Source organism: Anthonomus grandis, chromosome 7, assembly GCF_022605725.1.
Source record: "Anthonomus grandis grandis chromosome 7, icAntGran1.3, whole genome shotgun sequence".
Lineage (NCBI taxonomy): Eukaryota > Metazoa > Arthropoda > Insecta > Coleoptera > Curculionidae > Anthonomus > Anthonomus grandis.
In genome coordinates, this window is record NC_065552.1 from 1503574 (window position 1) to 1516955 (window position 13382).

At 33.4% G+C, this 13382-nt stretch overlaps 4 protein-coding genes and 2 long non-coding RNA genes across 10 annotated transcripts in view; 4 read left to right on the top strand and 2 right to left on the bottom strand.

The window, feature by feature from the left end:
* Window positions 1-7204, top strand: part of LOC126738147 (UDP-glucose 4-epimerase) — a 32948-nt gene extending 25744 nt beyond the window's left edge. For all 5 annotated transcript variants that reach the window (XM_050443324.1, XM_050443326.1, XM_050443327.1 and 2 more), the window contains exon 6: window positions 6539-7204. In XM_050443324.1, the coding sequence (XP_050299281.1) occupies window positions 6539-6768 (230 nt within the window). In that variant the 3' untranslated portion in view covers window positions 6769-7204. The remainder of the gene's footprint in view (window positions 1-6538) is intronic.
* Window positions 222-1454, bottom strand: LOC126738152 (uncharacterized). Its single transcript, XR_007661236.1, has 2 exons — window positions 1249-1454; window positions 222-748 (listed from the first exon to the last, which is right to left on the bottom strand). It is a non-coding gene; the product is annotated as an uncharacterized LOC126738152 (long non-coding RNA).
* Window positions 1603-2850, top strand: LOC126738153 (uncharacterized). Its single transcript, XR_007661237.1, has 2 exons — window positions 1603-1886; window positions 1954-2850. It is a non-coding gene; the product is annotated as an uncharacterized LOC126738153 (long non-coding RNA).
* Window positions 7205-8932: 1728 nt separating the features above from the next.
* LOC126738151 (protein BRICK1) lies at window positions 8933-9460 on the top strand. The gene is made up of 3 exons (XM_050443332.1): window positions 8933-9113; window positions 9172-9254; window positions 9312-9460. The coding sequence occupies exons 1-3, from the start codon at window positions 8933-8935 to the stop codon at window positions 9336-9338; spliced, it is 291 nt and encodes a 96-aa protein (XP_050299289.1). The 3' UTR covers window positions 9339-9460.
* On the top strand, window positions 9386-10021 carry LOC126738149 (ATP synthase subunit s, mitochondrial). Its single transcript, XM_050443330.1, has one exon. The coding sequence runs from the start codon at window positions 9386-9388 to the stop codon at window positions 9971-9973; it is 588 nt and encodes a 195-aa protein (XP_050299287.1). The 3' UTR covers window positions 9974-10021.
* Window positions 10022-12485: 2464 nt separating this feature from the next.
* On the bottom strand, window positions 12486-13348 carry LOC126738836 (protein SYS1 homolog). Its single transcript, XM_050444292.1, has 3 exons — window positions 13060-13348; window positions 12938-13005; window positions 12486-12878 (listed from the first exon to the last, which is right to left on the bottom strand). Exons 1-3 carry the CDS (start codon window positions 13228-13230, stop codon window positions 12638-12640), a joined length of 480 nt encoding a protein of 159 aa, XP_050300249.1. The 5' UTR covers window positions 13231-13348; the 3' UTR covers window positions 12486-12637.
* Between the last annotated feature and the right edge of the window lie 34 nt (window positions 13349-13382).

Genomic DNA, 13382 nt, shown 5'->3' on the forward strand with positions numbered 1-13382 from the left:
CACTTTTTCACTGATTTTTAGAGAATGTGAAAGAGATTTTACAGCCCAATACGCTATCAAAAAAAGATTTAATGGGTCAATTATGTAAGACAATATTTTAGAGATTAAGTATAATATATTTAGTCCTATTTTGAGAATTAAATGCTTGATACTAACAATGTTAATTTCACTGTTATCAACAAATTAACAAGGGTAGGGGTAGAATTTAAGTCAATTGTAAAGTAAGTTTATAATTTATTGTCTTAAAAGGGATCCTGATACAATTTGTTTTTGTGCTGCTTTAGCACAACACTCCATGGTATGTATTTTGCTTTTTACATTTTACATTTTGAGGATATGATACAAAAATTACAATTTATCAAATTTATAAATTAATTATTTACAGACATAAGACCTATATTTCTCAAAAATATGCCCTAAAAATTTTACATTTACTACCTACTTTTTTGTACAGAGGGTACCCAAAAATGTTAGGGGAGTGGTAATATATAAAAACTAATCCTGTAATTAAAATATTCTTTATGGAGAGTATGATATTAAAAATTAGTTGACACTGATGTATACCCTTAATTCTAGATGTCATCGGTCCTTTTTCTTAAATATTCAAAGAGCATCCCTGGATCTTACTCCCACCTTATCGAGGTGAGGTACCTCCTTGAGTAGTGACCTGGTAGAATGGAAGTTGTTTCACTTATTGTGCTTTTGGTACTTCCTAGCAGCAAAGCACTGATGATACCTTTCGTCAGACCTAGTAAAAAGTGGTCTAGCATAATTATGTTCATTCTGAACATTATATTGAGATTGCTGGATTATGATAGCAGGTAATAAAGTCAATGTATCTTCCCAAGGTACTTGTGCCTCAACCAGTACTGGGGCATTTTGAATAATACTTGGGCCAGCAATTGGGAGAGCACATTTTCTTAAATGAGTATGTATAGTACTAGTAAATGAAATATCCTCAAAATGGTCTTGACATAAATAACACCTTGTTGAGGTTGGGTTTAAACCAAGTATTTTAAACCATTGGGACCTCCTAATAATGTCACTTTCAGGAAATTTAAAGAAAATTTTATTTTTGTATGAATCTTCAATAGGACAATAGTATGTATTAGAACAAGTGGGTTCCTTGCATTTAAAAATTAATTTTCCTGGTGATGACATTATTAGGGCAGTTTTAAAATGGTAAACAACAATTTTAGGTGACCTACAACATGGTGAAAACTATTTGATAAAAAAAATTGCACTTACCCCATCCTAGGGATCTGAAACCACACAATAAAACAACAAAAAAGCTTCTGCCTATATGATGAAATTACACTTTAATGACTTTAAGCTACATTTTTAACTATTTTTTGTTGAGAAAAAAACAAAAGAACACACCCAATGGACGCCCAAATAAAAAGGAATAAGCAATGGCGACGATCGATGATGCGAAGGTGGGTGATGGCAAGGAAGGAAAGAAAATCGATAATAATAATGACAATTATGACAGAAGTTGGCCCTCGATGCCGTCTAACCGAACTAAATATCTTAGGTTAAGGTTTAAAACTTGATGATCAATTTAGGCTACCTTTCAAACACTCTTTTAATATTCATTTCTCTATGGTTTGACCTCTGCGGTCGTTCCTTTTCCCAGACCGCCGTCATGAAGTGAAGAGTGCTTTAGTTCTTTTTGAAATTCGTGTGAATTTTACCCATATGGGGATATAATTGACTAAATGTGGTGATAGTAAATCAACTTTTTGGGCGTAATGCTGTAATTTGTTGTTTTGTTGAATTTACTGGCCTTTATGGCGATTTAAAACCTAATAATTTTTCACGTGCCCTCGAACATCGGCAAAATAGCGGTTCTGATTGGCATTGGCAGGGGACAATTTAATTAGCAAGTAGGTATTCTTGAATTTATCGTTTATACTGATAGTATAGGTTTTTTTCTTTTCTCTTGGCTACTAGAGCTACATAACATGGATTTTGAATGGATTTTTTTTGTACGGACCTGATTTCTTCATGCCACATGGTGCTTTCGTTTTGGGGTTATGTACTCTACTGGCTCTAATCTAGAAGGAGATTTTAAGCAACTGTGAGCTAACGTCTAACCTAGACCACTACCAGAGCTTGTGAAGTGGAAGAGGTGAAGCTTGGAAGCCTGCAGTTTTTCTTTGACTGGGAATTGGATTTCTGGGAGAGTCTCGAATCTGAAGTAGTCTGCTGTGTGTGGAGCTAGGTGACACAACATAACATTTTTTTTTATTCACTTATTTTATTTTTATTATCACAACTTTTATCTTTTGAGTTGAGATACATACATAAGCTTATTTAAAATTTTATTGACATTATTTAATCGATGCTATTTTATTATTGAATATTACTGATAAGAGTACATATATATGTGACAAGTGACTCCTGTGAGGTAAGACGCAGCCGGCTTCGTAGTACTACGAGTATATACTTGGGTTATATTATTTATTTTCAGACTACTCCTAAGATGTCAAATTTTCTCAGATTAGCTAGTAAATATTAGAGTAAACTAATAAAAGGGTAATTTTAAGTGGGGAAGCTTCAACAGTTAGGGTTGTTATTTTTTTTTTTGCTTAGGTCAATGTCCGTGGCGGGATATACCGGGCCATGTAAGTTATTAGTTTAATTGAATTGAAGCTTCATTCCCCAAAGTTTGGGTGTAACCTAATTTATTTTATTTTGACAACCACACTTTGATTGTGTATTTTTTTTTGTGTGATGTTGTGGTTCCTTATTACCAACTTAAATAATTATTCCTCTTAACGATAAATAACATAACATAATTCTCTGTGATAATCAAGACTTAAATAAATTGTTATTTTCTGTTGTTAATTTGTTTTTCACTTGAGTTGAGTAGGTTGGAATATCATAGGTAATTTGGAAACAATAGTGTATACTGATTTGACTTTGATTTTGTTTTCCAAGTTTCGTTTTGAACTTGCCTAAATAAATTTTGATAAATATTGGGCGTCCTTTGGGATTATATAAAATCCAAAACTTGGTGGCGCCATACTGATTTTGACATTTAGTTGGGTAACTCTTGGGTAGTTACTACCTAAGAAATTTTGGTTCATTTGGTTGAGAAAGAAGCTAGAACCCACATCGGCTTGAGCTAGCAGCATTGTGAAGGATTCCTTCTCTGGGCGTTTCAGGTAAGAGGGGTTAAGTTCCTCCGGGCATCAAACAACTTTTGGAGACCCTCTTAAAGCCATAAACCTTTCACTATTTTTAGTACTTCTTTTCTTTGATTAACTTGGCATTCATCGCTTCACCACCATCATTCCATTTTATTGCACTTTAGAAAAAAAAAAATATAACAATAGGGACAAGACTGCTTATGGAGACAATATATTTATTGAAAGGTTGCATAGGTACTACGAAATAATATATCATGTATAAAAATAAAAGTTTTTATTCACAAAAGTAAGAAACTACAAAAATATTAATTCATATGCTTATAACATAGGTATTACAAAAACCGAAATTCATTTATTGCAATGAAAATTTTCAAAGCATTGCCCAACACACGATGGGGGATGCGTTTCGCAAACCTTACATCTCCATGATGTCTGCCCGCGTTTGTCATTCTTAGAACACTCCCGGCATCGCAGGAAATGACTTTTGCGTTTAGAGTTGGGCGGGACTGGTATTTTTTCTAAGACATGTAGAACTTTAGGTACAATTGTCTCCTCAGCTGTAACGTGTGCCGCAGGGACTGAAACTTTTGCAGATTTTGCTGCACCTTGGTTCACCAGTTTTCTTCCGTCTCTCAAATTGTTTGGAATCCCAAGTAATCCCCTAATGATACTCTCCCGAAATTGAAGTAAATTTGTTTTTGATTTTGTGATATCTCGATACAGCAAGAAACTATTTATAACTGTAACATCTAACAGATGAAATATCACCTTTTTGTACCATCTGATTGATTTTCTGGGGCAGCTATAATAGGAAGTAAACTGATCACATCTGTCTACCCCTGACATATTCATGTTATATTGTGAATTTCTTTTGGCGTTGTAGTTTTTTTCCCATAAGAATTTGAAACCTCTTTCATCGTTGGGTGAAATTTGGTAGTAATGCACAAAACATCGCGCTTGTCCTTCCATTTGCTGATATACACTTTACCATTTCTTTTCCAAATATGGTCGCCTCTTTTGAGTTTTTTTGTCGTAACTACTTTTGGGTTTTGTTTTCAATTTGATCTCAAAGTACCTGTCGTATGAGTTTTTCTACGAAGGAGAATTTTGGACAACCCCACGCTATTATAATAATTGTCCATTATCAAGTGATGACCTTTATCTAAAAATGGCTGCATTAGTCTGAATACCAATGCCTGTAGCTTGGAAACTTCTCCATCGTCCTGTTTTCCTTTATATATTTCAATGTTATGATTGTACCCATTTGGAGAGCATAATTCAAAGAATTTAATTCCATATTTGGCACGTTTATTTTTTATATATTGTGCACTAAAAGCGACTCATCCAGTGCTAATGCCTCTTCCAGGGATAAGGCTTTTTGATAATTGCGTATCAAAATTTGTAGCAGAGAAGTAACTTTATTCAGACGATCGACATTTCCTTTTTCCTTGGTGCAGTTGAACGCCCGTAGTAATTGCTCATACCTCCTTCCAGTCATTACGTTCGAAAATATGGGATGATAGTAAAGGGGATCCAAGGAGAATATTTTTCGCAGAGTTGGAAAACGTACTTGGGCTTGAAGAAGTGACAATCCAAAAAACTTACACATTTATTCAAAATTGGTGTTCCATTATTATGCCATTCGCTCATACCTTACATGGGGTCTGTTGGTCGTTTCCATTTTTTTCCCATACTCATTAGTGCATGATGTCAAAAGATCCATCACTTCATCATCCCACAAAGTTTTGAAAACTTCCAGCGGTGATGGTACATGATCAAATCTTAATTTGATCCCAGCATTTGCGTTGTCAAAGTTGAAATCCGGAATTTCTTCAATGTCTCTGTGCCATTCCTTATCGCTGTCTGACTGATTAGAGCTTGGCGATGGTAACGAAGGTTCTGCGTCATTCGATGCTGAACTGATATCCTCGTTCTCAGAAGCGGTCCCCACTTTCAGAGTTATGATAAGGATCCTCATCACTTTGTTGACTAGCCTCATCCGAATTAGACGATGCTGATTCAGCAGTCTCGACTTCATCATAAAAATTCAACAGCCTAGCTTCTTCTTTTTCGTCCATTTTTCTGCAAATAAAAATAGAATTTTACTGGTACTGCCGAGACAAGTAGCTAATATAATACAAAATGTCCATTCACAGTATGTACTTGCCTAGATTTTCTGGCGAGGGGGCTCATGCAATGAGATGTTTTTTATTTGTTTTGGTTAGCAAAATCTATACACAAAAATTTTGAACCTAACCTAACTACCACACAACGAATTTTCGGGCTACACAGCTGCAGCTACATAAGCAAAAACGTGTAAAAACAAAATATTATACTGTGCCCTAGTTATTTATTGTGTGCACTACTTTTCAATGTTAGTTTTCTATTATCACCACCAACCACAGATTGAAACCGGCCAAAACCATATGTGAATACAATTTCCAAAAAAAAAAATGAGCCCCTACTACTTATTTTTCACCTCTAAAACTTACCGAACATAAGTGCAGTTTATTGGGACACAAACCACGTCTGATTGTCTAATCTTATGTAGATTTTGTCTGCACTTGCAGTCTTGGCGCCAAAAGATCAGCTGACTGTCAACACATGCGCAGGTTACATATATGCATACTATACGCTTCGTGGGACGATTCTCAGTATTATTGTAGTATTTAGTGGGACACAACAGATCTTTCTAAACCTTAGTACACGCTAATAACTAAATCAGATTTAGTATAAGTAAATCAGATTTACTTGAAAGCAGTGGTTAGGCTTCTGTGTAAGAATCCGCACTATTTGCATTTCATATCTCACAATCAGAACACTAGACAAGCTTTAAATAAGAATGTAACTATCCCAAAGACCACAAAAACTAAATGTCAAAAAACTTTAACATATGCCTCAGCAAAAATCTATAATCAACTTCCCGTAGAACTCAGCAATAAACCCTATAACAAAATTAAAAGTAGAATCCACGACTGGATTTTAGATGATAACGTCACTTGGTTAGTATGATACATATAGTACTGTTTATTTTTTTTCCTGTTTTTTTCCCTTTCTTTCCCCTAATTTAATTTAATTCTATTTTATTTTTTAAATCATTTTTGTTTATATATTATTTTCTTAAAAATTGTTTTTATTTTAATTAATTAATTTGGATAGACAGGAAATGCACACACAGTATTTTTAAAATACCATTGTGCATTGGGTATTCTTAGCGGTTAAGCAGTTGTTATTTTGTAATGTTATAATGTATGACTGTATTATCTGCTGAATATATTATTATTATTATTGTTGTCCTAAAACAAGTCGAAAAACGTCAAAAATTGATTGTTTCCACTTCTTTCTTCTAAATGTTAACTAATCCATACTGTTCAATATTGCAGGTCGTGGATACTCCGTTCTGGACGTAGTAAAAGCATTCGAAAAAGCGTCCGGGAAACAAGTGAAATACGAAATAGTGGGACGTAGGGCCGGCGACGTTGCCGAGTGTTACGCGGACGCCACTTTGGCCAAACGGGAATTGAACTGGACCGCCGCCAGAGACATCTACGCGATGTGCAAAGACACCTGGAACTGGCAACAGAAAAATCCTAAGGGATTCCATAGTTCTTAACTAACTGTATCAACCCCAGTTTACTTTATAAGAAGAAGAAGAAGCCCTAATTATTTCTGCTGTGACCCTTTTTATTATTTGCACGCCCTGTATATTTTATGTGACTTGCCGCAGAGATGGTTAGGCTTAAGTGAAAAATCAACCAGATGCAATTATGTAATAATGGGCCATTACACGTATGTATTTCTTGCCTTTGGTAGGTTTACATATTAATTATTTTTATTGATTTATTGTGATTTAAATGCATTTATACTTTTGGCTCTATTTATTTACTTAAACGGACGTTAAATTTAATTTTACCCATATATGAATTGTAAATATTTTATTTATTTTATTGTACGCTCAAACTGTTCGGTTCAAGTGAATTTAGGCAATCAGAACCACGGATGAATTATATATATATAAATTAATAAAATAATTGTTTTAAAATGTTGAATTGGGTTTTTATTTATTTTAAAATGGTAATTATAAACGTATTAAATTCGGTATATTTCGCCAGTGTAAACCCACTCTAATGTGGCATTAAGTTAGCCGCAGAAATAATTTATTTGGCATTTGCTATGTAGTAACAAAGATATATATTTTTTCTTGGTTCCTATGTAGCAAAACTCCTAATATGCCATTAATGTGAAGTTTGCCTAAATTTGCTTTCTGCGATACGATTTTCTAGCGACAGACGCACTGAAATAACTTTTTAGACAAAAACAAAAAATTGTTAAAAGCACTCACAATCTTTTTTGGAAATTTAAATGAATCTGCTCATGTAAACATTCTCTACCATAATGTGAAGTTCGTAGGTCGTGTCTCTATTTTTGTCCGATAGTGTATTATGTAGCAACAAGGTATTGTATATAAATATACAGAATGCACCTAAGCTAAAAAATTGTTACAGATTTCATTGTTATGTTTCATTCGTATTATCATGTAACTTTTCTAAAACAAATAAATAATTTTTATTAAATGCTTGCTAAGTAGCAAAGGCTCTTATAAATATATGAGCGTAGCTTAAAACAACCATGACGTGAAGTTAATGTTTATCTTAATGGATTTTGTGGGGTAGCAACAAGAGCAATAATAAGTAGTAACTTTACACTCAAATCTCATGAAACAACAAGATAGCTACCATACATTATTTAAAAATATTAAACCCAGTCATTCGTTGCTACATAATAAGTAATATATATGGTTTGTATGCTAACTTCACAAGATGCTAGAGTAGGTTTACATCTTTGGCTTCTCATCTCATAACAAAAACTCTAATATGTATATGGATGCTAACTGCGCTATTTGCATGAATAATTTTCATTTTTTTCTAATTAAATCAATATGCTTGTGATCAATGGTCATAAAAGGCATAGACCTAATTAAAATCCAAATCGACTCGATCCAATATGCCAGTGTAAATCCACCCTACCATTATGCGAACTTAGACTTTTTTTTGGACTATGCTATGTAATAACTTGGTTGATAATATTTGTCTTGAATATTTATTAAAATATATATGCACTTACCAATTTACGGTTTAAAGAGAATACTATTACTTAAAAAGTCTTGAAATATGTAAAGTAAGAACTTATATTAACTCTGACTTCCCAATATAGGTGAATACGTTTATAGTTTTCGCTTTTTATCTGAATGTTATTATACTTACCGATATTCGATACAGGATGCTAGTGTAAATCCACCCTACGATTATGCGAAGTAAGCTCTTGTTTTTTTTCTTGGGTTATGTTATGTAGCAACACTACTGATAAAATTCTCCTTAAATATTGGTTAAATTAATAAATGCACTGAAAAATAAATAAATACAGATTAATTATAACCCAGCTTATAGATTAAAAGCAATATATTATTTAAGAAAGGCTAAGTCTTAAAATCTGTTGCTAGGTAGTATGAATCCGTTAAGTAGATTCTTGCTAACTTCACAATATGCCTAAGTACGTTTACATCTTTTGCTTTTTATCCGAAAGCTATTCCACAAATTACTAATAAAAATATCGCAACTCACAGACAAGTCCCAAAGATTCCAGCAAGACAATTTAATTTAACATTATTAATTTTATATTAGATGAATTGAACATCAAATTGTGTTGTATCGTGTGTTGCCTATACGACAAAAATATGACAGTTGACAGATGTCAATATAGCCACGCCCATGACTCACATGCTGTTGTTGTTGTTGTATGTAAATTCCGACTTATCTTATAACAGAAAAATGTCTGGACAGCCCCCAAATAGGGGCGAAGCCGTGCAAAAACAAATCCAACAAGACTGGGTAAACCGAGAATATATCGAAATAATCACGATCAGCATCAAAAAAATCACCGATTTCCTAAACTCGTTCGGTAAGTGGGAAACGTTTGTTTGTCATCAGAAACGTCAAGAAGAAAAATCTGTTTTTAGACCTCTCCTGTCGATCCAAATTAGCCGGTTTAAACGAGAAATTGACCATTTTGGAACGGAAAATTGACTATTTAGAGGCCTGCGTACGTATCCCTGTGACATCATTATTAAAACCCACACTTATATCATTAACTTTTCAGGTTACCAAGGGGGAAACCCTTACATGAAAATAACCCGAGAAACCCCAGTACACCTTTACATTTTAGCATAAGTCATGTCTGTATATACTATACTCAATTTGGCCACTAAACCATGCAAAAACCACATCCACAATGTTTCAAAAAGGTCACTTTTCCACTGGATTAATAAGCAATTCAATGCCCTCGATGAGGATAGAAAGAAACTGGTAGGACCCGACCGAGTGTGTGCCGAATGGATCCTAAGAAACGGCGGAAAAGTGAAATTCGTTGACGCCTTTGAATCAGAAACCGACTATAATAACTTACCAAAAGAGGAAGTCCAAGTGAAACTCCAGGAAATTGATGCTACAGGCAGCTCAATAATGGCCAACGGTTTCGAACATTTAAAGGGGTGCAACCACATAAGTAAAATCATACTGGATCAGTGCAGTTATCTAGAAAATGAGGCTCTGGAGGGGCTCAGTTATGTAAAGGACTCTTTGTTATTTTTGCAAGTTTCCCGTTGCGGCAATATTACAGAGCAAGGACTTGTGCACCTACTTAAACTGGTTAAGTTGAGGACCCTCATAATATTTGGATTGCCATACTTGAAAGATAGAAAAAAGATGCTCGATGTGTTGGGTAAAGGGTTGAAAACTTGCCAGATTACTTTTGAGGAATAAGGTTTTTGCGTTAATTCATGTCCTTTAATAAAATACATGTTTATAGTATGACTTTTCTTTATTTAATGAATTTTTGCAAGGAAATGTGATTTGTTGGATCAGTTTTTTTTAAGGAACTTGTCATGTTTCATATGAAGCTAAAATCAATGAAATCATTACATGAGTTTCCAAAATATTTAGTTTTTTGTAAAGAAACTCATCAGGATTCTTATGAAACCAAAATCATAACATGAGTTGCTAAGATATTTAGTTTTTTGTAAAGCCTTTGACAATATCAAGATTTTCTCAATCTGTTGGCAAACCACGCAATAACTTGAAGGTTACAAGACAGTTGTATTTACACGGAAACTTGTAAGGACCTTTTTTAAAAAGAAAGTATTCGGTTTTCGTATGAAACTAAAGTCAGTTTTCAAAATATTTAGATTTTGGTAAAACCTTTGACAATACCACAATTTCTTCACAATGAAATATGTATCAAAGTATTCACAATGAAATATGTGAGTCCTTTTTGGCAAAGAACCTTATTAGCTTTTAAATAAACATAAATTATTGTCCGAAAGTCAGTTTGCTTTTAAAGATAATGTTAATACAGAAAATGTATTGTGCAAAGTAACAGAACAAATTATTAAATCTTTAGATAGCAAAGAGAAAGTAGTGGCAATATTCCTGGACTTGGCCAAAGCCTTTGACACTGTGGCACATCACACTTTATTAAATAGATATGATATGGGGATAAGAGGAATAGCAAATAATCTATTCAGTTCATACTTGAGTAACAGAACTCAGAAAGTAAAATTAACAGAGGAGAAAAGTGATCCTGTAAAAGTGGGAGTTGGTGTGCCACAGGGTACAGTGCTGGGACCAGTCTTGTTTAACATCTATATGAATGGGATTTTTTCTGTGTTGAATGAGGGAAGGGTTCTCTGTTTTGCCGATGACAGTGTCATTATAGTAAATGGCAATCAGCTATTAGAAAAGCAGAATTAGCAATAACATACATAAAGAGATGGTTGGATTTTAGTTTGTTATCACTTAATATTGATGACCCATTTTATGATGTTTGCATTGACTCAGGCAACCCTTCCTAAAGTTCAAGAGCTCAAGGTACATGATTATCTTTGCAATATACAATCTTTGCACTGCAAATGTCAATCTACCGTTAAAAGAAAATGTAATATTAAGTATCTAGGTGTATTCATGGATAAAAATTTAACTTGGAAATCACATAGAATTTGTAACTGCTAAAATAAGGCAGTTGATTTATAAGTTTTATGAGCTACGTAACATCCTACCAATTAAAATTCTTAAAACTATGTATTTATCTTTAATTGAATCAATTCTAAACTATGATGGTATTATTGTCTGGGGAGATGCTCAGAAAACTTTTATGTCAGCTTTAAATGTAGCACAAAAGTATATAATTAAAATAATGTATTTTAATTACAGAGAATACCCATCTGAATTGCTATTTCATGAATGCAAATTATTGACATTAGAACAACTCTACATAGTGGCAGCACTTAGATTTATGTTAAAAACAGATTGTTATAAACAGGAAATATCTCATCAATTAATTACTAGAAATTCATCTCGGCAAAATGTTATACCTTTAGTTCAGCCATACAGAGACATATCTATTTTCTTGGTCCCAAACTGTACAATTTCCTGCCTCTTTCACTAAGAATAGGAAACTATCGTCAAATTAAACATAGATTTAAAAAATGGCTTATTGATAGTGAGATAGCTATTAATAATTTTGGCTAGATTAACTTGTTAATTCCTTCTCACTAGATTTCTTTTTCCACTAAATTAGCTTTGTCTCCTTCCATAAATTAACATTATATAACCTCATTATTATTGTTTATTGTTCATTTACTTAAGTATTTCTTAAAAATGTAAGTATTAACTACTGCACACACAGATTTATAATCCATTGTGCAGTTTAAAGTAAATTGTATAAAAAAACAAATGTATTAAGTTTGAATAAATTGAAATTGAAAAAAATATAAAAAATAAACTCAATAAAATCACAACATGAGTTTTCAAAATTGGTACATTATACTTTAGTGTTTAGTTGTTTTTTTTTCCTACATAGGATACTTTATATGAGTTAGTATTTAGGTTGGTATCTGTAGGTAGCTTTTGGCTGTTGATACTGTGATTAAATATATAAAATATTAAGAATTTTATAAAGCTTTTGACAATATCAAGATGTTTTGAATCTCCTGGAGAACCACTTGATAACTCAAAAGGGGTTGTATTTACAGAGAAACTTGGAAAGAAACTCATCGGCTTTCATTTAAAACTAAACTTAATCAAATCAATACATGAGTTATAAAAATATGGAGGTTTTCAAAAAACATGTGATATTATTAAATTCTCCAAATAAACTACTTAACTTTGCCTAAATCTAACTCACCTTAAAACTTCTGAGCCTTAAATTATTTCACCCTCTACTCACCTCCATAACTAACTCCTTAAAACTCTTCCAGAGAGAAATAAAAAACAGACATGTATACAAACACTATTTCACTTTATTAAAAATTACACTCTATCCTACAACATAATATAATCTTAAATACATCTGCACTATATGAATCCCTAAAAGAAACGAGTTTCTTCCATTATCACAGTTGTTAAAATTTAATCAACTCCCTTCCATTCTCACAAATCGGTCTTCGGCCCCAAACTCAATGGTATAGCAGCCAATTCTGTCCTTAAGCAGAAAAACTCTGCACACACACACATGATCGTTGCACAGGCCACATTTAGTGTCCACCAAGAGAAAGTTGTGGGAAAATTTCCGTTGTAAAACCAGCACACTATCAGATGAATGAAATGCCAGGTGCAACTGAAATCCATGCACTGTTTGGTCCTTTCCACTATGTGCCATAGTACAAGGGACCTAGAATTAAGTCAGTTTGAGTTTATAGGATTTTCCACTTTTTAAGATGAAATATTTACCCTATAAGAGAGTTAAGTACAAATGCTGATATTACTATTTGGCCCCCAACATCTCGCACTTGAATTTCCTAAAAGAGTAATACATTCTACTTGATGTTGTAACTATGATTAAAAATACAGACGTGATACTCAAAAATATGATCCAAAGTCCTGGTATCCCCCACGAGGGCCCCCAGAACGACAAGTAAAGCCCCCAAAGTGAAATACAAAATGCACTGTACCGAAACGATTTGGGATATGATCAGCCACGGATCCCATTGGGTGTACCTGAAAGATCCAGTGAGTTTTTTCATTTTTATAAATAATTTGGGACGTTATCTCATCGTTTTTGTTAATTAATTTAAAAAAAAAAGGTGTTTATTTATGCAAAAACATAACCTTCAAATGTGACAGTGACGTTGTACTGATGACGTCTACCATAGTGAAGTTTGAGCTAGAGGTGGGA